General features: G+C 46.6%; 2 protein-coding genes across 2 annotated transcripts; both read left to right on the forward strand.

The window, feature by feature from the left end:
- Nucleotides 1–12248: 12248 nt before the first annotated feature.
- LOC120704290 (EH domain-containing protein 1-like) lies at nt 12249–18381 on the forward strand. The gene is made up of 16 exons (XM_039988635.1): nt 12249–12440; nt 12549–12628; nt 12741–12809; nt 12905–12962; nt 13051–13103; nt 13194–13236; nt 13311–13369; nt 13651–13764; nt 13939–14041; nt 14130–14179; nt 16231–16359; nt 16438–16689; nt 16783–16862; nt 17116–17242; nt 17319–17462; nt 17897–18381. Exons 1-16 carry the CDS (start codon nt 12356–12358, stop codon nt 18080–18082), a joined length of 1632 nt encoding a protein of 543 aa, XP_039844569.1. The 5' UTR covers nt 12249–12355; the 3' UTR covers nt 18083–18381.
- A 1007-nt stretch (nt 18382–19388) lies between these two features.
- Nucleotides 19389–22814, forward strand: LOC120704291 (probable beta-1,4-xylosyltransferase IRX14). Its single transcript, XM_039988636.1, has 3 exons — nt 19389–20384; nt 20471–21019; nt 22349–22814. The coding sequence occupies exons 1-3, from the start codon at nt 19540–19542 to the stop codon at nt 22545–22547; spliced, it is 1593 nt and encodes a 530-aa protein (XP_039844570.1). The 5' UTR covers nt 19389–19539; the 3' UTR covers nt 22548–22814.
- The last annotated feature ends 1614 nt before the right edge of the window (nt 22815–24428 follow it).

Raw genomic sequence — 24428 nt, forward strand, 5'->3', positions numbered from 1 at the left:
GAAAACAGAGAAGGAAAGATCAGGCACCATCGAAGAAAATGGCTAATAAAGCAAGTGTAGCCGATACCCGGATATCCATCTCCCATCTGGACACGGAGTTGTACTCTTCGAATGGAAAGTTTAAAGAAGGGAAGTAAACAGTACAGACTGCTAAAGGAGAAAGAAAATGCCCTGAAGTAGTTACTAGTAGTTCATTAGTTGAATGTTTTCGAGGTTTCCAGCAAGAATTTGCCTTAGTTATTCTAAGAGCAAAAGTAAGATTAAAAAAACTACTAACTCTTGTGTATGTTAGAATGGCTAGAAGCTCTTGTGTAATTTGCATGATCTTTTTTGTTTCTTTTTTCGTCTCTTGAGACACTCTGTAGTAGTTCATTAGTTGCTGCTGTAATTAGTTCAACAAACACTCTACTGTCTCGGCGAGATGTAAGGCCCCGTTTGGGAGGGCTTCACCAGTGGCTTCACGAGCGGCTCCAGGTGAAGCCCTCTCAAACGTTTGTTTTGTAACCAGCTTCACATGTGAAGCCGGTCCTGAAGCCATCGGCGGCTTACACAGGCAAGGTGAAGCCATGAAATCGTGGCTTCACGCAGCTTACACATCAATCTAACAAGTGAAGCTATTTTGCCAAACATTTTCTAAAACGGCTCCAACTCCACCAGAGAAGCCGCTCCATCTGAGGAGCCGGAGCCGGAGCTGTTTTTGGAAGAGCCGGAGCCCTACCAAACAGGCCCTAAGTGTGTTTATGAATAGCATCTTCTTCTCTGCGCAGAAGATGGCCTGACACGCTGAATGCCGTGACACGCAGTCATCATCGGGCAATATGACAACGAAATTGGCCGCCGAGGAAACGAAGAGAACGGTGTGGGGGCGGCAGGCGGCGGCTACGTATGTATTGGTGGAGATGACGAAAATGGACTACGCTTGCCTTACACTGCACGTTATACAAAACCACGTGTACGAAGCTAGCATAGAAGAGCACGCAAAAATTACGCTTTGTGGATAAGGGTGGAAAACACGGATGGAAGCCAATTATGCTCGAGCATGGTGTGAAATAAAATGGATAATAAAACAAGTGGATAATGCTATCTCTGGCTTGGTTTAGATGCAAAATTCAAAATTTCAAAACTATCACATCAAATGGGTACGGCAATGTATGAGGGCAATGTATGAGGTATTAAAATTAGACGAAATAAAAAACTAATTGTATAGTTTGCTTGTAAATTACGAGATGAATCAAATGAGCCTAATTAGGCCATATTTAGACAATAAATTGTTACAGTAAAGCTACAGTAAATATGTGCTAGTGATGAATTAATTAGTCTTAATAAATTCATCTCATAGTTTACAGACGAGTTCTTATATTAGTTTTGTGATTAGTCTATGTTTAATACTTCAGATATGAAAAGATTGTTTTTCAAAAACTTTACACCAAGTCCTGTTTAGTTCCCAAATAATTTTCTACTATCCGTCACATCGAATCTTCGGGCACATGCATGGAACATTAAATGCAGTTGAAAAATAACTAATTACACAGTATAATTTTTTTATATGAGATGAATCTTTTAAGTATAATTAGTTCATAATTAGACATTAATTGTCAAATAGCAACAAAATATGTTACGGTACCAAAATTCAAATTTTTTTGCGAACTAAACACATCCCAAGCAACTAAACAAGGCCCTACCTGTGGGACTGCTATTTTGCTCTTGGAATGGACGCGTCGACGTCACACGGTCTTCGTCCCCGGCACCCCCAAATAGTGAAGACTTCGAGACTTAAGCATAGTAGCTTAATAATGATGCACATGACACTTACAGCAAGGTGGTGACTAATTAATCGACCATGTGTTAGGCGTACCTGGAGTCGAAGACGCGAGAGGCGTGACGTCAGCGCGCGGGGGTCAACGAACAGAGCAGCGGCGTGGTTGTTCGTCGGTGCCTCGATCGCCCGAACCGACGAGCGACGCTGACGGTGCTCGCGCGAGGCGAACAGGAAACTGAACCGAGCCTGATAGGATGTGAGTGACCACACTGTTCGAGTTCGAGTGGACGGGTGGTGCCATCCCCACCGTGCACGCACGGCTGGCTCATCCTGTTCGTGCACGAGCGGCCAGAGAGACAGCGAAGTGGGGCTTCGGGTTGGCCGGACACACCCCCCTTGCGCTTGCGGTCGAGTCGTGCCACCGACAAGGCACCGCACGGTATAAGAACTTGTAATCCTCCCAGGTCCCAGCAGCCCAATAGCCGTGCAGCCGTGCGGGCTCGGACACTAAACAGTACTAGCTTACTCCATAAATTAAATGAGCCACACGACACGTAGAGACAGTAGCTAACAAGGTGTTGACTGCTGACCAAGAGAGAGAGAAAAAGTATTGATCGGTGATGTCCTTTTGGTTGGGCAGTACGCTAGATTTATTTTTTTAATAATGAAAACAAGTTCCGACCTGAACAAAGTGTACACAGCCTAACAATTATTAAAAATATAGCCGTCTATTGACTAACTGGGGAAATAAACAAAGGAAAAATAATCTAAACCAATTCTAAAGTTATGTTTCCACCCGTGATTGGCTATCTCCAAGGCAACGATCTCCAATGCAAGACTCGCCTTTCGGAACAACACCTTTATCATATTTTTACGCTGTAGTTACGCCCATAAGCGCAACCAGTAGGCCCCCTGAAACAGCAACTTGGTTTTGTTAAAAATAATATCATTACGACATCTCCAAATAGCCCAACACAATGTAGCTGCCCCCACCAAAACGACATGCCTCTCGTTGTTATCAAAATTTGAGAGCCAATTTCCTAGCATATGGGAAATAGATTTTGGTGGGGTTAACCCTGTAGCTAAATAGACTATCTTCCAAATCTCCTTTGCATGGTGACAATCAAAGAGGAGTTGTGTAATTGATTCATTACAATTACAGAAGCAACACTTCAAACTCCCCTTCTAATTCTTCCTCGCTACATTATCTTTTGTTAGAAACTCCTCTTTTAAGAAACCAAAAGAAGATCTTTATTTTGAGAGGAATTTTTAGTTTCCAAATCAATTTGTGCGAAAGGGAGCATGTTGGTTTATCTTGCGGAGGTACATAGATCTAACAATAAAGACCCCGTATTTATGTAAATTCCATCTAAAGTGATCACTCCCTTCAACTAAATTGATATTGGTTATCTTAGCTACCAGATCAAGCCATTTTTGGAGTTTTTCATCCACCAATGCCCTTCTAAACGAAATGTTTAGTGGTTTCGAACTTAAAACACTCGCTACTGATGCATGTGGTTGGCGAGCATTGTTGCAAATTGATGGATACTGTTCTTTCAATGACCTTTGGGCCACCCAAGTGTCCTCCCAAAATCTCGTCTGTTTCCCATCTTTAATCTCAAAGGATCCACAGGCCAAGACTTCTTCTTTAATCTTCATCAACCCTCTCCAAAAATGAGAGTCGTTCGGTCTAGCTTGGACTTGTAGTAGAGATTTTGAGCTTAAATATTTATTTTTGAGTAAAGACTGTCAGATTTATGGGAGAGGAGAGACATCAATTGGGCCAGCGAACAGCAGTAGCTTTTCCATCAGTGCGCTTGAAGCGCCTGAATTTCGTCAAAGTTCTTTTAGGGATAATTTCGTAGTTTTGCACGGAATTTGTTCGGAAGCTCTAGCCTCTTGGGGACTCTCATTTACAAAAAATCTTCTCGGCTGAAAAATGTTGTTTCGGTTGTTCCTGTTCCAGTGAGCAATAGGATTATATTGAGCCAGCATAAGGTTCCGTTGGTGCTCTTTCTTTTATGTGATCTTAAACAATTATTCCAAATATAATCTCCGTTCGTGCTCTTTCACTTCCTGCTGAGCCGAGTAGCTATTTGGAGCTGTTGTCTTGATAGAAATGCTCAACGTGCTGCATCTGCTTCTCCTAACTTCTCTCATCCTATGGTTCCCTTAGCCTTGTAAATTCTCGTGGGCTGTGGTGTTAAAATTCCTTTTTTTTTCCTTCTTTTTTTTTGACGAAATTGGATGCGTCCTCATCTGCATTCTTGATTTGCTTCCTCTGGCATGTGCCAATGAATGTATTTATATGTCTAGTATTTTATCTTGCCACTCTGATCTGAATTGAGTTCATGGTAATTGCATCACTTTACCGTCTCTTCTTTTCCATCTAATTTTGCAGATCCTCAGGTGCGCCGTGACCGATCAAGGCCGAGTGGGGGCGGATCGATCGTGACCCTCCTTGCAGTTGCAGGCCTACCTCCCAGCGCCTCCGCATCGCTGTGACCTCTGTCGACGACGTCGCCGCCGCGAGCTGGGCCTGGAGACCTGCACGATCCAACATCAGCCGCGCAAGGGGACAATTAGGAGGGAGAGGGGAAGACGGAGCAGCCTGGGTGCGGAGGAGCTCCGGCAAGGCATGGCCTGGAGCGGAGGCGGCGTTCTTCGCGACGCAAGGCGTGGACGGCGTTTCAAATACCGACCGGGTGGACGGTAATCGAAATACTGTCCACCCCTGGTTCCCACCGTCCGTCCGATCGCACTTCTACGGTCTGGATTCAATCGTATAATTAAGGGAGTCGTCTTCCTCCTCATGCCGTGATGTCCGCCGTCTCAGTTGACAGTAGAGGCAGAGGGGGGCGGGATTCCCCTTCGCCGGTGAAGACGGCCGGCGACAGAGCACCCAGAGACGCGATTGTGGGAGTTCCTCGCCTCCGCACAACCGTCAGCCGGGCAGGTCTCCGTGCGGCGGCCTGGCCTGCATAGCAAGTACCTGCGTCTGCATGGTTACCATTGTAGGTGCCTGTTCAGGTTCAGAGTGGATTATGCGAGCTCTGGAATTCTTTGATTGACCAAATTGTGACCACTAGCATCTGCTGGCCGAGCTTGCGCATGGAAAGGCAACGCAAACTACAAAGGGTTACTTGAGCTTGAGCGAACTGAAAGTTGGACAGAGGTCTCTGCTTCCGTGCTCCGTGGCCTGCAAGGATATTCCAGCGGGTCAGCAGCCAAGTGGAAATTTTGCTCTGCCCTCATCACAAAACTAATCAAGAATAAATGGTGCTATCAAATTGCATCTTCCGAGAAAAAGCTTGTTAGGATGCGGGCAAGCATCCTGAAAAGAAAAAAAATCAGGATTATGACTTGTCTGCAGTGACGGTATGCTAATCAGGGTAATTAAGATCTTAAGTGACACACTTAGCAAGTGATAGCACACGCGCAGAACAAATTTTCTCATTCGCCAATGCACATTTTAGTGTAGCCGTTACAATGCTCCTTCCCCCATTAGTATCTTGCAACCTAAGGCCTCTTATTCATCTTTAGGAAATAATCGAAGTGCTTGTGTTACATGAATGCAGTTTGCATTTTACAGGCAACTCCGTCGCGGCTTTCCGGTTGCCGGCGCCGCTGGCTCTCGTGCATCATGACTCATGAGTATGTGGCAACATGACCAAATTGGACACAAACTACATCACAGAACATAGTAGCAAAAATGCATGAATAAATTTGACAAACAAGGTTGTCAATCCTCAGCTACTTTGCTATAATAGGGGTGGTAAAGGGCTCAAAATTTTGAACTAGAAAATCTAAGTGCCGAGCCCTAAAAAGACTGGGCTTTAATCTAATACAATTTTGAGCTAAAAAATTTAAGGGTCTTGTTGGGCTGTGAAGAGGCCACTAGAGCCATGGCCCATTTATATGACATTTATTAACAAGATTTAATTTTCAGCATCCAATTCTGAACATGATTATTGGGATGTTCCTACGCATGGTGGCATGTAAATCCAATAGCAAATGATAATACAACTAAATTTTCTGATAAGCTCGAACAATGTTGCATTGAAAGCAAACAAATTTAAAAAAAAAACATGCATAGATACAGTTTGCACCGATTAGCTAGCATTAGGGTCAGCTTTTGGATTAATTAATTCGTTTTGAACCACTATGATAAACAAATAAACTCTAATTCTAGCTTGACACTACACTACTAGTAACATTTTCAGTCCCTTCAGTGACACCTCTAGTAGTTACAAAGTTATAAGAAAAAAAAAAGAGAACATAAACTGACTAAGCGACCAACTGTAGCTATGCTTTCGTGCCCTTCCCAGTTGTCTCTTCGATGCAGTAGACACTGCTTCCTGAACACGATCAAGAACGCCTATTCTTCAGATCCGTACAGTGATGAAGTGACGTCCGATCATTTCCTCGTCCCCGTCGAAGATTTTCAGAAACTGCATCTCGTCGAAGCTGCCTGTCATTTTCAACTCATCGGCCGCCAGATCACTTGGTGACGACGACATCGCAGTATCTGCTGCCGTCACCGACGACTCGACGCTGCACTCTGCACGCATGCGTTGAGAGCGAATGCATCAGACATTGCCCTGCATCATAATTTCTACGACAGCCCTGACACCACAGATTGTGTGCCGGCTGCCGGGTGGTAGAGACTAGAGAGCGAGGAACCTACTGTCAATGGCGTCGCGGCCGGGACGCGGCGACTCCTCGCCGTTCCCGACGGCGGTTGCGGTGACCGAACTGCCCCGGCTTGGTGAGGGCGGCCGCAGCGGCGGGGTCTGCGAGTCCGTGCGCTTGTGGCAGTGTGCGGCGGCGCTTGCGATGATCTCCTCCTGCCTGTCGTGGAGCCAGTCGTCGAGGCTGGGCGAAGGCGGCGGCGGCGGCCGGGCCGGCGCCGCGCCGCGCCGGAGCGTGTCCTTGCAGTACGCGATGGCGCGCGCCACGGCCTCGGCTCTCTCACGGGCGGTGTCATCAGCGGCGCACCTGCTGGCTGACGGTGGCGACCCCTTGGGGTTCCTCGCCTTCCTCAGCCGCCTCGAAATCTTGCGCAGATTTCTCCCCACCACGTCGCCGCCCTTGTTTGCCGCGGCCGCGGCCGCATGGTCATGCTTCGTGGACGAGCGCGCGCGGGCGCCGCCGCGGAAGCCACGGAGCAGCCGCCCGGCGCCGCCCGCGCCGAAGCACAACGGCGAGGCGGGGGGGCTCTGCTGCCGGGACGTGAAGAACCTTGGGTGACCGTCGCTCGACGACGACGAGGGCGAAGATGAGGAGGAGGAGATGGAAGAGGCCGAATCGGGCGCCTCCACGCTGAACGCCAGCGATGAGGCGTTGTCGGGCTCGAGGGCCTCGGCGATCATCGTCGTGGCCTTGGCCATCTTCACGGCGGCTCCGCACACAGCGCCGGGGAACAGCCACGCCGCGACGAAGTGGAGCAGATGCATGATTTCGGAGCGGTGGCTGACGCTAGCAGCTAGCTAGTGCCTAGGGTTTAACGAGCAGCTTGGGTTTCGCGTGCGTGCTTGATCAGCTAGTTATTCATGCCGTGTGGTGGCAAATTTATATAGATGCAGTGATCGCGGCATCGGCGGCGGCGGCGGCGTTCGCTCCGAGATTGGGACTCGTCGTCGGCGGGGCGCTTGTGTATACATGGAAGGCGCCTGTGGCTCCTTCGGTCCTTCCATATCCATGCGCCATGACACCATAGTTGCCTTCTTCTTAGACTATCTTCCATGTCTGACTGCTGGTTGGGTCAGGATGGGAAGTGGCGGCTAAACCACCGGGAAGATGACGACCACATAAGCGACGGATCCTAAAGTGACCTGTCAACTTTTTGCTGAAATCTTGGTACGTAGGTGCTGGCTCGCCGAGTCATCGCAGATACTCCATCGCGATCCAGAAGAAAGTTTAGAGTTTAGACAGGTGTGCTCATGCATGGTTGTATGGTAAGAGTCCAAGCCTAGTAGGATGGAAACCTTCCTTGTTCGTGTACGACTCTGTTGGCTAGCCTCGCGTGTCGTACGTCTCCTCAAGGATGCGTGGTGTCCCGTCGCCGCGGCTTAAAAAGGTTGGCCCGGTGAGGATCTGTGTCGTGTCATCTCTCCTCTTCCTCGTCGATCGCGCGGAGAGCCAGCCATGGCGCTGCGCCTTCTCGGATCCAAGCTTCCCCAAGCCCTGCCGCGTCAACTTGTGAAGCGGCTGCCCCCACTGGCTAAGACTACCGCTCCGTTGGTAGGCGAATTCGATCGTCTCTGCTTGGGTTCAGGTGCCATGTCGATCGTGAACTCTTTCCTAACAACCCTAGGTTCGATGGGTTCTGCCTGCTCCTCCTCTTCAGGTACAAGGGAGCTCCGCCTTTGGTTGCCCACCAAGAGCCAAGGATCTACTGATGCCTAGAACCAATGCTACCTATAGCCTCGGTTCATCCTCAAAGGTGGATTTGATTAAGAAGCTTATGCGTGTCGTTTCTGTTCCAGTCAAGTTTTTCGTCACATTATGTACTAATAAAGTTGTATATATATCCCATCGAAAAAAAGTTGTATATATATACCTGGGTCTTCCTTTGTTCCTCGAATATATATTTATGTGTTATGAGTCCATTCAGAAACGAAATTTCATGAACAATTTTTCTTTTTCTTAATTCAACATGGTATACGCCTTAATTGACCTCTGCGATTCACTCGCCATGGAATAATATTTTTTTAGCACCGTCAGATTTATTTTGCTTCTTTAACAGAAGAACCAGTTTATTTCCTGATTTGATTCTAAGCACGATATTTGCCCATTCAGGCACAGGCAGGTTCATTCTGATTCAAATTTTGGAAGAAGGAACTTCAGTTCAGGCCTTCCCAGTGAAAATACTCGGGTATAGTGTTCCGCTCATATTTCTAACGGCATTAAACTCTTCCTGGATAATTGATTGTTTAACTATACAGTTATTTGTCACTAAGATTTCTAACATGTTGGAACATCTTTTCTTCCTTGCAATGTTGGTTTATTCTTGTATGAATTAGTTATCAATATACTAGGTATCAAAAGATTCAAATCAAATTTCTAAACTATATATAGTGGTTTCCTGATACTAAAGGTTATTGGTGTATTTCTTTGCACGCTTTCTTATAGAATAAATTCTTGCTGATACTAAAGCAATTGGGAACATGTCTTGCTGATTACTCCCTCCTTCCACGTTTATAAGGCATGGTGGAATATGTCACGGTCTTCCAAACGATACTTTGACCCTTTATTTATCATATATAATATCACTTATGGTGGAACATGGAAGAAGGGAGTAGTTATTTAACCCCTTGTAATAAGCGACTGGAGTGTAAGGTGTTTAATTACCTTTATGTTTCACTTGAAAAGGACAAATCGAGTTGCCTCTTTTGTATGGATATCCCTTTTGTATCTTGTTCAGTTGGCACAAAGCTCTTGTTATATCTAACTTGCTATATCTAACTGCAGATGAGTTCATCCTACACTGAGAACAATGAGTCTTTTCATTTCAAAAAAGAACAAAGCTTGCTATATCTAACTGCAGATGAGTTCATCCAAGAAGGATCCCAGTGCACCGGGAAACGAAAAGCCTCCTAGAGCAGACGGAGAATCTGATTCCTCGGGGTATAATGGTGCTTTCAGCTCAGCAAACTTTTTCTTTCCGAATTCTGAATGCCATTCATTCATTTTATTCCACTGCAGGCGTGACGTTGAGGAGTTCCTGCGGTTTGCCGATCACTGCTTCTTCTGGATCAACACTGCATGTGTCGGGTTCACTATTTACAATACTGTCCAGATACGTCATCATACGCGTGACATTATGGATAGTATATCCGAGTATTAAAGTGAAGCTGTAGTTTAGCGGTTCATTTGAGGCACCGGCCGGCTTTCCATTGCAGTTTTGTAAAAGGTCTATACATGGCTCTCCAGGCAACAATTTCGGTTTCAGCCATAAGATTTTTTTTTTCTCCGTCAAACCAGACATTTTGTGAATGACGAACAATGCAGAAGTGTGTGCCGAATCAGAGAATGGTGATCTCACCAACTCTAGATGAGATGAAACCCACACGATGAACAAATAATATTTACCAATCTCAGCATAAAAATCTGGTTCGCATGATGACACTACCAAATAATCCTACAAAGAAAACGAACAAGATGGGACAATAATTAATCTGCCTGTGACGTTACATAACAGCAATATTTTTCCCATCCATTTGCTGCTCCAATTAGCACATCTAGGAGGAAATCATAGAGCTCACAAAACAACGCCACGCAAAGAGCGTGGATATAGCAAGAGGAAGGGCCTAACTCCAAAAAAACGTGGATATTCGAAGATACAATGCAGTACGGATCGATTACTGCCGCCTCATGCCCCTTCCGATCCACGCGGCCGCGCATTGCTGCTGCTCCACCACGGCCCCGACCACCCATAGTGATAGTAGCAGCATCGCCTTGTGCACTCTCAGGCTAGAGCAAAGATGACAACCCAGTTGGATTATTTGAACTACATTGTAGCACCAATATATGCAAAGAAACAGCTTGCAAAAAAAAGTATATTTAATGCAGAGAATATGTGTTGCACTCAGCATTGGGTTTGTCAGTTTTTTGTGTAGCAGCATAATAAAAAGAATGAGGCATTTGTGTTCTTACCCCTACTTTGAAGTGAAATTGTGATTTTGCCCTCTATTTTTTAACTTTGTGATTTTGCCCTTTACCATTCACAATTCAGTGCGATTTTATCCCTAGTCAACGATCAAAACATGGGCAAATACGCAAAGAATAAGGTCAAAATCGCAACTACTTGTAAAAAATAAAGGGAAAATCATAAAGTTAAAAAAATAAAGGCAAAATCACAATTACACTTCAAAGCATCGTTTTGAATTTTGATTGCCATACTGAAGTGTGGTTACATCACACGTGCATAAAAGGATGAAACCTTAACAGTTAAAAAACAAGAAATAGCTCTAACTCTCTTCAATCCTGAGCCAAGAAATTGCAGTCACTTTCTTTTGTTTCTTCAAATTACATTTGGGAAAAAACGATTACAAGACTAAAGTTCCTACTAAAATAGTAAAATGTGTTGTTAGTGGACAATATAGAGTTTGAAAAGCATTTGCACACCTAGTAAGGCCAACATTATGAATCCTGTACATTCCTTACCTCATTGTTTTTAACGGTCTCCTCCTAGTTGAGAATAAGACAAGCAGCTTCAGTTGCAGCGTTTATAGCATTGATTGATCCTTGCTGCTTACCAGAATCGCCGTCACTCTATTCAGCTGGCTGTGGCTGGTGGTTGGTGCTGATTTGCTGTGAGAGAAAAGTATTGTTGGCTAGCTGGTGGCTGGTGCTGATTTGGTGTGAGAGAAAAATACTATTACTGGTTGCCAACAGAACAGCGTGCTGGGCAGCTTCGGGTTGCAGGGATTTTGAGGCTTTGGGGACGGAGATCTACGGCGGAGACGACGAGGGAGGCGGCGCAGCGGCGAGGGTTTCTCGACTGCTCTTTGTGGTGGTAGATACCGGTGGCGCGGGGCTAGATTTCTAGGAGGCTCATCAGTTTGTGTGTAGTCTTATGGGGTTTGTTTGCATCGCGACCGTTCATTCCTTCGATCTAAGACGTCAGCATTTGCAGTTTTGCGCCGGCTGGGAGGGCATTTGGCCAATCAGCAATCATGGTACAGTTTGAAGATCTTTAAATTGTGACTAAACAAGTTAAGCAAAAAGGGGTCTAGCAACAGTATTTTATCGAAATAAAGTATACATATTTGCTAGACTCAAAAGAACCAAAGTACCACATAGACTGAAATATTATATTAGAACATGATTAATTTCTTATGTGCCACCACGGTAAAGGTAATATTTAATCTTTGATCTGCAAAAAAATGGCATCATAGAATAATGTGCCCTTCTAGTTTTGACTCGAAATAGATGCTAGTATGATCAAATTTATCGAGAAGATTATCAACATTTATGACACCAAATGTGCATACTTTAAATTTTTGATTTATAATATAGCCTAAAAATTTGATTAAAATTAGTTTGATTCGAAATTAAAAATAAATTTATTTTCAAACGGGAGTATATTTAATGCCATCATATCTCTGTATTCCGGGGTTAAAAAAATCAACTCAGTGATATTTCAATAGAGATGGCAGATTTCGAATTAGTTTTTTTTTCGGAGGCATGCCCATTAGAATGTCAATTTGGAGCTAAATCGCTAGAATCGGTCGCGTGTCCAAATCGGTTCTCGGAGAAATATCATCCACGTAGGATCCGGTCCACTCCCACTTCATCCCCACCGGCCATCGCGCCACGATCTGGCAGCCTGGCACGGCCGCGTCAATGCTCATCGCGTTGGGGCAACCAGCAGAGCAGCCAAGCTCGCGTGGGTTCGAGCCAAACTCCAGAGGAGGCACGGCCGCACGGGCAGTGGGCACCCCTCCAGCTCAAGTAAAAGCCCCATTTGAAAACGCTGCACTGTTTCCAAAGTGAGTGCGGCCACGTCGTAGGGTTTTGCTTTTCCCGGCGGTAAAGCGGGGAGGCGGAGGCGGAGGCGAGGCGGAGGGGCGCGGCGACCGCCGCCCGGCCATGGAGATCGGGCGCTACCCCGTGAGCGGCTGCTCCAAGGAGCACCAGAAGATCTACCAGGAGTGGTTCGCGCTCGCGGACTCAGGTCCGATCCACAACCCCCTGCTCTGCTCCCCTCCGATCCCCAATCCCCCGCTCTCCCTGTTGCTCGCGTGGGTTGCGGCGTGGTCTAATCTAATCGACGGTGCTGCAGATGGGGATGGCCGCATCACGGGCCCTGACGCCATCAAGTTCTTCGGCATGTCCAAGCTCTCCCGCCCCGACCTCAAGCAGGTGCGGCCTCTCGCTGTGGCCCCTCCCGCCTTCCTATTCTGTCTCGCTGGCGGAGCTATCGGTTTTTCTTTTCCTCATGTGCCATTTTTTGTCGAACTGTATTGCGATTAAGGTATGGGCGATCGCGGACTCCAGACGGCAGGGGTACCTGGGTTTCCCCGAATTTGTCGCGGCAATGCAGGTTTGCCTACTCTATTCGATGCTCTTGTGCTCCCTGCTTCTACCGGGCGATTTGGGTTATTGTTCACCAGTAATGGGCTTCTTATCAATTGGCAGCTAGTCTCTCTGGCTCAAGCAGGGAATGAGATCACTCAAGATAGCCTTAAGCGCGATGGTTGTTGCTAGCCTCCAAATCATGCCTATTTGATAGCATATGTTTATGCATCTAAGTAAGCTAACCAGTTTAAGGTTATATCTGACAGATTTAGGCAGTTTGAATCCACCTGTGATGGAAGGTTTGGATGCTCTACTTGCGGTAATGTATTATACCCTTATAGTTGTTTCTTTATCAATGTTGTGATTTATCCCAATGTCATATAGTAATATGTCAGCAATTGTTTTTCAGAAATCTAAGCATATGGTGAAGCGGGTGGATCCAGAATTGGATGGTAAGTAATGCTCCTCTTTAATAGGAAGTTCATGCTTGCGAGAAATCTGACACAAACCTTTTATGTCCATGCAGGATTTCCTCAGGAACAATCACCTTCAAATAAATGGTTCAGCTCAAAGTCATCAAAGAAGGTAATAACTCATGTTGTCTTCAGAATTTTTCAATGACTTCTGTATGTTCCTAGGATATTAGCTCTTGCGAATAAATATTGCATTCCATCCGTTTATTGAACCAGCACCAAAGGAAATTTTGAAGGAAATACTAGTACAATTATGGTAGTGTGGGCACACGTATCTGTTTGCTGAAATGTTTGCCCTGTATAAATAATTTTTTGTCAATTGACCCTAATTTCTTTAATGAAACATATATCATTATTGCTGATATTTTCTTTTATGTTGTTATATATAAACAGATACCGCTGACTGCTGTTACTTCTGTCATCGATGGCTTGAAAAAATTATACATCGAAAAGCTAAAGCCTTTGGAAGTTACATACAAATTCAATGATTTCGTTTCTCCTTTGCTGGTACATACTTATATTCCCAGTTTCTAAATACTGTATAAGACATAAATGACTACTTTCCTGTGTCTTTTTATGTCATTATTATCTTTTTCCCCTTGTCATTTTGTTCCAAATAAGTCCTTTTCATGCAGTTAATTTCAGTTCTTTTTCTCTTTGTTTTTTTTTCCTTTTTTGCAGACGAGTAGTGATTTTGATGCAAAGCCAATGGTTATGCTCTTAGGTCAATATTCTACTGGTAAAACAACTTTTATCAAGCATCTGCTAAGAACAAGCTATCCAGGTTTCTAATCTGCCAGATGTACCTTCTATAGTTTCCCAGGTTTGCTTAAATAACATGCTGTCTGACAGTTAATCTCCTGCACTTGCAGGTGCCCATATTGGACCAGAGCCAACAACAGACAGATTTGTCGTAGTCATGGTAAACTGAGCAAAACTTAGGATATCTCTTTGTAGGAATAATAGGTGCATCAGATGTATAAACTTCTGATTATGTTTTGTGAAGGATGTTTACTAGAAAAGAAAAACGGAGAATTATATTACATTTTGATATGGACATATACAACCTTTTATTTCTAACTTCAATTCTGATAAATTGTCATCACATGCTTATGTTTGTGCTGGTCTAGAGTTGATGAATTGCTGATTTGGAGCAGTCCACAGCTTTTCCCAAAACTTTGGATAGGAAAGTTACATCGTTTAGTTATCTGTGGGATTCCTCCTGATGCTGGCTTACCAGTTTATATAATCACTTAACTGATAGAAAATGGCACAGATAGGAGTATCGACTTTATATCTTTGAAAGTTTAAATACTGCCACATTTTTTTCTGGATGTGAGGAGTTTATTTACATAGTAAAGAGGATGTGAAGGGTATAAGCTGATCTAGAATCTCTGTTTGGTAGAAATATTACAAAAGAAACATAATGCTAATGTCCATGTATAATTTCCTTAGGTGCTATGGAGCATTCAAAACTTTCTGTCTGCCATTTCTTTTGGGATCTGTTTGTTTGTTTGTGATTCATAGAAGCACTTGTCAATTGTGTCGCGGGATTTCTAGGGTACCCACAGCCGGGTGGCGGAACGCACCCGCCTATTCCCAGATAGGGAGTGCTCGGGAAGGTACTAGGCGATTGGGCTGATCTTGCTCTGAGATAGGCACACAAGAACACACGATCTAGAGTGGTTCGGGCCGCCGGAGCGTAATACCCTACATCCACTGGGAGAAGTTTTGATCTCTGTTGTGTATGAATCTATCCTCTGCCGGGCCTTGGCTCTTGCCCAGCCTGAGTTTTTCTTCTAGCGGGCGCCCCCTTTTATAGATCAAGGGGGCGGATACATAGGACGTTGGGGCCCGACAAGTGGGCCCAACGTGACTGTGCAGCATACTGCGCAGAGTATTTAGATGGCTACAGTGGTCTTCTCTTGTCCCGTCACCAAGATGTCCGTTGGGGGAGCGTAGCTTGCGGCGTAGCCTGTGGAGGCTATTATGTAGGCGTCATAATGGGTGAAGCCGAGCCGTCGTATCCATCTATTATGGCAGACTTGGCAGGCGCGGCGTGGGCGGCGCCAGCGGCTCCACTATCTTGGTAATACGCGATCAATAGTGCCCCCTGGTCAAAGAATCGCCTCGGCCCGCATTGCATCAATGCGGGCGTCCACCTACCACAATAAATGCAGTGGTGGGTGAGGCTTAGTATGGAGACCAAGCGGTCTTGTATACGTGTCCGTGCTTGTAGACACGTGACGGCTCCGGACCACCCCGAGGCAGGGCGTCGACTTCTTCCCTTAGCGAGGGGTCCGGTTACCATACAAGGGGTCCGGGACCCCATGAGGGGTCCGGGACTTCCGCGGGGGTCCGGAGCCCCGACTGTTCGGGCTGCCCGCCTCTTCCGGGACACGCGTCGTTCCCGGATCTTTCCCAGTCGTGAGGCAGGTCCGGAACCGTCGCCGAGAGATCTGGACTCCGGCCTACCGGGGTCCGGCTGTTTGGACGTAGTCAAGGATAACTTCAAGGCCCTTGCCTAGACACAACAAGAAGGGGTACCTCAGTCTTGGGGTACCGACAAATTGTCTGGTTTATGCTGTTGCGTTGTGATTAGCCGCCTTTACCCTTTTCTCTGAAATGCTGAGCTGCAATTATTTGTTAGGAATGGTATCTATGATTGTTTCTGATTCCTTAGGGCCCGTTGGGAATGTTAGCTGATGCAAAAGAGGCATTATACACATATCACTAATCAATATTAATTTTAAACTCATCATCCCTATATGATATGGAAATTCTAGCCTGTGGAGTTTGTAATAGAGTCTAATCACCTATTTTGAACTCGTCGACCACTTTTAGTTTTTTCGACTTAGGACAGCCCTGTTAGAGTATACAATATGAATTGCATGTGTGCCCAGCTATTACAACAGCATGTGTTTTTGTACTCCCCCCTTTTGTTGCACCAGTTAACATTGTATGCTTTGCCAGTCAGGAACTGATGAAAGGACTATTCCTGGGAATACTATTGCTGTTCAAGCCGACATGCCTTTTAGTGGTCTTACAACATTTGGGACTGCATTTTTATCCAAGTTTGAGTGCTCTCAGATGCGACATCCAGTAAGATTTAATTTTGTTGCATGTGAAAGCCTAAAAGGCATGTAATCTAGATACTAATACCAAACATTTACCTTGAAGCTGCTTGAGCATATCACATTTGTCGACACACCTGGTGTTCTTTCTGGTGAAAAGCAACGGACTCAACGTAGCTATGATTTCACTGGTGTGACATCATGGTTTGCTGCGAAGTGTGATCTTATTCTTCTTCTGTTTGATCCTCATAAGCTTGATATCAGCGATGAGTTCAAACGTGTCATCGGATCTTTACGTGGGCATGATGATAAAATACGTGTTGTTTTAAACAAGGCAGATCAAGTAGACACTCAACAGGTATTGGCCATGATTGTTCTGCGTCTTACTCGTGATGTTGCATTTTGTTTTGTTTTGCTGTTTTTATTTACGTTTTTTCTTATTGGCATGCAGCTTATGAGAGTTTATGGTGCATTGATGTGGTCTCTCGGGAAAGTATTGAATACACCTGAGGTTTCACGTGTTTATATTGGGTAACTTCTGATACCTTGTTCTTTGTTTCACTCTTTGATATTTTGATACCTTGTTATTCTTGTTTCAATGTTTGATATTTTATAACGGATTACATGAGATTTCCAAACTGTAGTTTCAGGATTACTACTAGAGTCTAGAAGTTCCATTGATGTATTTGATTTATCATAGTATATCTGAATCTTGTTCTGGTAATGACCTTGGATCATTCAAATACATGCAAACTATTCAAGTGACTTCCAAGTTTGTTTGTAGGTCATTCAATGACAAACCAGTAAATGAATCAGCTGTTGGTCCACTTGGAAAGGAACTATTTGAGAGAGAGCAAGATGATCTCCTTTCTGATCTCAAAGATATCCCCAAGAAAGCATGTGATCGTCGAGTAAGTTTTTGTTTTCTTGGATATGTATTTCCAGACCTGATTTTCACATATTAATAGTACTATTCTGTTATTGCAGATCAATGAATTTGTTAAACGTGCTAGAGCTGCCAAGATTCATGCTTATATAATTGGCCATCTAAAGAAGGAGATGCCTACAATGATGGGCAAAGCGAAAGCCCAACAACGACTCATAGACAATTTGCAGGATGAGTTTGCGAAGGTATTTATTTTGGGGTTCTTAACTTCTCTAGTCAATCTAAGGCCATTGTAGATTAAAAAGCCTCAGAGACCCTTGCCTATGTCAGGATGGAAGTCTATCAGATGTCCTGTTACGACACATGTTTTTTTTTTGGGTGGCTTCACTGCGGATGTTTTTTTTTTGAGGGATTCACTGCGGATGTTGGCCTCATGCCATCTTGTTCTGCCTAACCACCTTGCACCTTAAGTTCTAATTATTTTACTAATTTTGCACATTCTAAAATAGTGACAGTAAGGGCTGATTGAATTTTGCTGATAGTGTGAATTCTGGACCCTTCCAGTTTCATTTCAGTTACACTAATCTTTCTCTTACTGGATGCATGTGAAGCATTTCCTTAAATCTCCGTTCCATGTAATTTTTATGGTCTGAACAACAACTGCTGTCTGGTGGAACAGGTGCAACGGGAATACCATCTTCCGGCAGGGGATTTCCCCTACGTGGAGCACTTCAAAGAGGTCTTGAGTGGGTATAGCTTCGACAAGTTTGAGAAAGTCAAACCCAAGATGATACAGGCAGTGGATGATATGCTTGGGTACGACATTCCTGAACTTCTCAAGAACTTCAGGAACCCATATGAGTGAACCGGTTGGAAGATGATTTTGGTCTTGCACTGGAACGAGAGATCAGTCAGGCATCGATAGATGCCTCCTGTAGCGATGGAATAGTCTGGCTACATGAATTATTGTGGACTGTGGTCAAGGTCCTGTGGTGTCTTCTTTGCCATCCACGCCTCACCATTGTTGTACAACTGTATTCATAAGAACGGGAGAGCAATTGCTCAAGCTTTCACGGACATCTGACCATGTAAAATCAACTAGTATGTGATTTTTAGTGCTATAGAGCCACACTTATCCTTTCTCCCATTGAGTATATTTATTAATTTTGGCGAACAACTAGAATGACGTGGTCCTGTCAGGATCAGCGATTGAAGAATCTTGGACCAGCGTGGGGCGTTGTCCTGGGCATGGCTCCTGGGGCGTTGTATGTGAACGGGCCGTGGATGTCATTTCTCTCGCAATAGAGCCTAAGAATGAACAAACTTTCGAGCTTCTTCTTTCTGTCTGTATGACTACGGAATGAGCATAACAATTGCAGTTTAGAATCACCTGAACAAGGAAAAGATGCTTGGAAATTTCCAAAACATGTAGTACCTACGTGTCGGCCACCACGGCGCCGACTAATTTTGACTGGGCCCGGATCGTGCTTGATTTATGTTCAGCTAGATTTCTCTGCATTCTTACTCAAAAAATTCTCTGTATTTGAATAAGATCCTAATAAATTTGTTGATATGATCAAAATTGCTCCCTCCAAACATGCGCTCTTGGTCTTCTTCTGGAAATAAAAAGCGCCTGAACCGACGCTAGCTCGCAAGTCAAACGCAGCTGGCAGAAACCCAGCACCCGCCGACGCCGGCAGCTGCCTCTCGCTCAATCATTGAAAACGTGAAGGAACACACGAAACCACCACCAAAACTCCCTAAAAAAAATTCCTTCAGAAAAAAAAAACTCCCTAAAAAACCGCACACTAGAAACGACACGCCGTCACCGAACGCGGAAGAAATCAAGAAAACCCCCGGCGACCCGCGGCCCGGTCCAGTCCAACCCCTCGCCGCGCCGCCGACCCGGTCAGCTCCCCGCTGCCGCGGACTCGCCGTCCCGCCCCCACTCCCTCACCGAACTCCCCCCAACCCGACCCCCCGCGTCCTCGCCTCGCGCGCGCCCGCACCGCACGGCGCACGCGCTTGGCTTCTTCACGGCTCCATCCCCATCCCCTGCCCCGCCGCGTCCCCGTCGGGCACCAACCCAACCCAACGCTCACCTCGCTTTCCCTCCCCTCCTTTTCCCCCCGCCCACCAAATTGATAGCCCACCTCACCTCACCTCCGCACCCGCTGTTTCGTGCGCCGCACTTCTCCCCCCCACCTACCTCTCCCCCTCAAAAACTATCCGCCTCCGCCCGCCGACGAGCGCGATCGGTCGATTCGGTTCGGGCCGGCCGGAGCTCGGAGGGGCGGAGCCCAGATCCGGGTGCCGGCGGCGATGATGAAGTCGCTGCTGCCGCAGAGCCAGCTGCGGCGCTCGTCGGCGCGGCCGTCGGGGGCCGCCGCCGCCGCGGGCGGAGACGGGGCCGCGGCTGACGGCGGCGGGGCCTTGGCGCGGGCGCCCGCCTCGGGCACCTTCTGGTTCCTGCTCCACGCGCTCTGCTGCCTCATCTCGCTCTTCCTCGGGTTCCGCTTCTCGCGGCTCCTCTTCTTCCTGCTCTTCTCCACCACCGCGCTCTACCACTCCACCACCTCGTCCTCCTCCGCCGCGGTCCTGCGCGCCACCACGACGACCACAACCACCACGACCACGACGACCACCACCACCAACATCTTCACGCTCTCCTTCGCGGCGGCGAACCCTCCGCCCTCCAACCCCGCCAACCGCACCGCGCTGGAGGCGGCCTCGGCGGCGGACAAGGGCGCGACCTCCGGGAACCCCCAGAGCCACGTGGTGGTGGGGCGGCACGGGATTCGGATCCGCCCGTGGCCGCACCCGGACCCCGTCGAGGTGATGCGGGCGCACCAGATCATGGAGCGCGTGCAGGAGGAGCAGCGCCGCTGGTACGGCGTCAAGGAGCCGAGGCAGGTGCTCGTCGTCACGCCGACCTACTCCCGCGCCTTCCAGGCGCTCCACCTCACCGGCCTACTCCACTCCCTCCGCAACGTGCCGTACCCGCTTACCTGGATCGTCGTCGAGGCGGGCGGCACCACCAACGCCACGGCGTCCCTGCTTGGGCGCTCCGGCCTCACCTTCGTCCACGTCCCCTTCCCTGACCACATGCCCCATGACTGGGCAGACCGCCATGCTACTGAGAACCGGATGCGCCTCCATGCCCTGCGGTATGTATGGCTAACTACTTCCTCATAGCTAGTAGTTATTTAGTAGAGAGAAAAGTGGCAAATGAAGTACTGGTTTGCTTGTGTAGGGTGATTCGGGAGAGGAAGATGGATGGCGTTGTGGTATTTGCGGATGACAGCAATGTTCATAGCATGGAGCTTTTTGATGAGGTGCAGAAGGTCCAGTGGATGGGTGCTGTATCCGTTGGAATCCTAGCACATACTGGAGCGGCAGACCAACCGCACCTCAGCGAGGAGGACAAGCAGAACATGCCTCTTCCAGTTCAAGGCCCTGCTTGCAACTCCTCTGGGCATCTGGCTGGATGGCACACATTTAACTCATTGCCATTTTCTGGGAAGACTGCCACGGTGGTTGGCGAGGCAGCCCCTGTTCTGCCCAGAGGTTTGGAGTGGGCTGGCTTTGTGTTGAACTCGAGAATGCTGTGGAAGGAGGCAGAGGGCAAGCCTGACTGGGTGAAGGATCTCGATGCTGTCGGTGAGAATGGAGAGGAGATTGAGAACCCACTTACTCTATTGAATGATCCGTCCTCTGTTGAACCACTGGGGAACTGTGGCAAGAAGGTCCTGCTGTGGTGGCTCCGCGTGGAAGCTCGGGCTGATAGCAAGTTTCCTCAGGGGTGAGTTTCTTTTTTTTTTAATTATTCTCAGTATATTCTCATTGTTGTTTTTATCATCCAGCTACGTTAATTGGAAAAGCTACCATGTTCTATTAGCGTCCAATACTCCAAACATCTAGTGAAAAGCAGTATTAAGTTAGTTAGGCCTGAGCAGGCTTCCTAGCTAGATTCCCTGAATTCAACATCTCAAATGAAACTTAATGACCACTGGACATAGGCCAACTGTAATAGCTACTCAGCAACTGAAAGTCTGAAACTTTGGCCCTGTTTGACAGAGCTCCAGCTCTAAGCTCCACGTGGACCACGTCATATCTGGAGTTTGTACGCTATAATAAATTGGATTAACATCCAGTTTAGTCTAAATTTGAAATAAAATGAGACACACCGACACTCTGTACACCAAGCTCTAGTTCCACAAATTCTTGCCAAACAGGCTCTTTGTTAGATGTTGCGTCTTTTTTGGGTTTTGTCGTATCAAATGTGATTGACTGATTGCGGTGAAATAAGTGCGTAACTGATCGTTGCTTTACAATAGTCTCTGAATACCTCAAGTAAAATGTTTACGTTGTCCTGTCACAAAGCCAGTCTATATAAGAGTTCTATGCTGGTCTAGGATATGCAATAATAGTGGTAAACACTGTGATCGGAAACTCTATAGACTATGGAATTTGCTTTGTGCTACTTGCTGAAGACATCACTTTTTTTTTTGCTTTGTAAAAGCGATTTGACTTTGACACACAGCTTAACTATTTTTTCTATTCTTTGCCTACATGCTATCATGCGGTGATGTACCCCCCCCCCCCCCACCCACCCACACACACACACACACTTTCTTGGACTCAAGGCTTTGTTGGTGTTGATTATAAACTGCTGCACTCGTAAATTATAAGGCTTGGTTGCGCCAACAGTTTGACCAAGTAGCATGTGTGTATCTGGCAAGTGTTAGACAATCACTGCTTATGTCATGCATACTAGAGCATAAGAGGACATGTTGAAATGATTGGCCACTTCCATTGTCATAGTGCCACATGGCTAAGGCACAACAGAGAAGTTTCAATGTATCATTAACATTTGACTCTAAATGAGAAGTGTCTTTTAAAACCATGTGCAGTAATTAGCTTTGTCCCGGTACCTTGAACAAGGAAAAAGTCTTGTAAGAAAAACAGTTAATTCACTGAAACCAACAAAGAGTGAAAACATTCGGTTCCCTTGGCCAAGAAACTGGATTATTTTGTGCGTACAGGGTTTGCTGTTTGCTTATGCCCTTTAATTCTTTTGCACAATGAGCATTTGATTCATTATCCAGCAACTAAATATGTTATTTTGCAGATGGGTGATTGAGCCACCTTTGGACATTGTCGTTCCTGCAAAACGCACTCCATGGCCTGAAACCACCACCGAGCTTCCATCCGAGTTGTTGGATGACAAGCAAGACCAGGAAGATAGGCGGTTGTCAAGAGCCAACAAATCATCTCGGCCCCGAAGCACCACGAAACGGAAGGGTGACCTTCAAGGGCAAGTGAACTGATGCAAATTGTACTGGCCTTATAATGTATATCTCTTACACCTGCAAACACACAGTAGGAAGCATGTCCGGTTAATCTGGTGGTGGTTGTGTTTATTTTTTTCTGATGTTTTTGCTCATGTGGCAATGGCCTGTACTTCTGTAGAATGGGCACTTTTTCCTGTAGTTGTATCTGTAATCTGTTGTGTTGTAATGTACACTGCATTGGAAACTGAGATGGTGGCTGAATTATGGGAAGTCGTCTATGCTTCTGATGAAAGGATTCAAACTCTTGCAAGCTCTAGCATCAGATCATTTGGTAGCATCGGTTCATGGCGTGCACTCAAATGCCTGCATTTTGGGTGACGTTTTTGACATCGAATATGGTTAAGATAATGTCTGGTGGTTCATTTGGTACATGAATATGAAACAATATACTAAGATCATGCAGATTCCATCCAGTTTCACGGACTGATGGATGATCTCATGGTGCGCATATGAATCTTCGCTGAAAGAGTTTTCCTCTTTATGACTATGTTCTCATCTCATGGTATCAAATTGTTTATTTCCAGCACCAATTCGTATATTGAGAATTTGAGATGCTTCACATATCGAGCCAAGCCGCGCTTTCCTGACCCTGGTTGGACCAGCTGGAGACTTGGGAGTATGCTGCAGGCTGGAGCCTGGAGCAAAGCGATCGTTTTGTCAGGTCGCTGCTGCAGTGCTGCTGGTGCTGGCCATTCCTGCATCTCTCGCGAACTTTGCTTGGCCATTTGGCAAAGCGTCGGAGATCTTACAAAGCGGGGTAATCAGAAGATGCCGCAGCAACACGTCGGAACGGCGGCGCGCCGGAACCATGTCGCGCGACCATTTCCGCGAAGCCAGCCAGCGATGCGCCACGGCACGAACGCCACGGAGCTGCGTGCCCCCCAGCCCGTACAGGCAGCAGCTGAACCTGAACGACGGAATCGCGCAGCCTCCGCCCGTCCCTCGCCGGCGGTGCCCGCGGCGGCGGCGGCGTGGCTGCACGGTTACACCCTCCGGCGCACACGGCTCGCGAGAGAAAAAGCAGCCGCACGCCACCAGGGGCGCTCGGCCAGTCATCAGGTTCTCTCGTCGCCTCCGGTGGTGGCCACTGTGTTCTAGAATCGCAGAGCATGCCCAACTTGGAGAATGCGATTCCCCACTCCTCCACCGTGCTCGCTAAACGACCCGGGTGCTCTCTGATCTGCGTACGGCTCGTCTCTTGGTTCGTCCAAATCCGACTACAGGGGGGCCTAATTTGGGGTTGATGCATTCATCCGGCAATCGCAAACAGGGGACACTACTTTGGACGTTGACGCTGACGTCCAACGTGGACACCGGTTTGATAGGCTGGTGGATGATTGTAATCTAAACGAAGTGATCGGTTCGTGGATGTTAAATATCAGAGTGGTTTATTTTCCATAAATTTTTCTTCAAAACAATCATCATGGATGTTATAAAAAGTGCTGCCTGCTTGGGATGAAAATACACAGGGAATCAGGGATAGAATTGTTTGGGCTAGATCTTAGGGTGGGCCGCAGCCCACCCAGCCCACAGATAATCTGGTCATCAAGCTCTCTTTCTGCTCTGAACAGCGGGATGATCCCTCACGTCTTGACGTCTTGTAAAGCTCATGTCTAGAAAGTGTGTTGGGCTCGAAGGATGGAACGTCGAAGTGTTCGCCGCGTCCTGTAAACAAAGTGTTGTTTTATTTCATAGAAGTGTGTTCCATCTTCTAACCATTCCATCTAGGATTTTCTTTACTTCTCGGGTCATACATGCCGTCGATTCACTTCTGTCACTGCTGCATCCTCGTAAGCTAGAACGTAGCTAGAAGCTTACTACCAACAAAACAACTTCTGCTTTCATCAGCGACGGCTT

Source organism: Panicum virgatum, chromosome 4K, assembly GCF_016808335.1.
Source record: "Panicum virgatum strain AP13 chromosome 4K, P.virgatum_v5, whole genome shotgun sequence".
Classification (NCBI taxonomy): Eukaryota; Viridiplantae; Streptophyta; class Magnoliopsida; order Poales; family Poaceae; genus Panicum; species Panicum virgatum.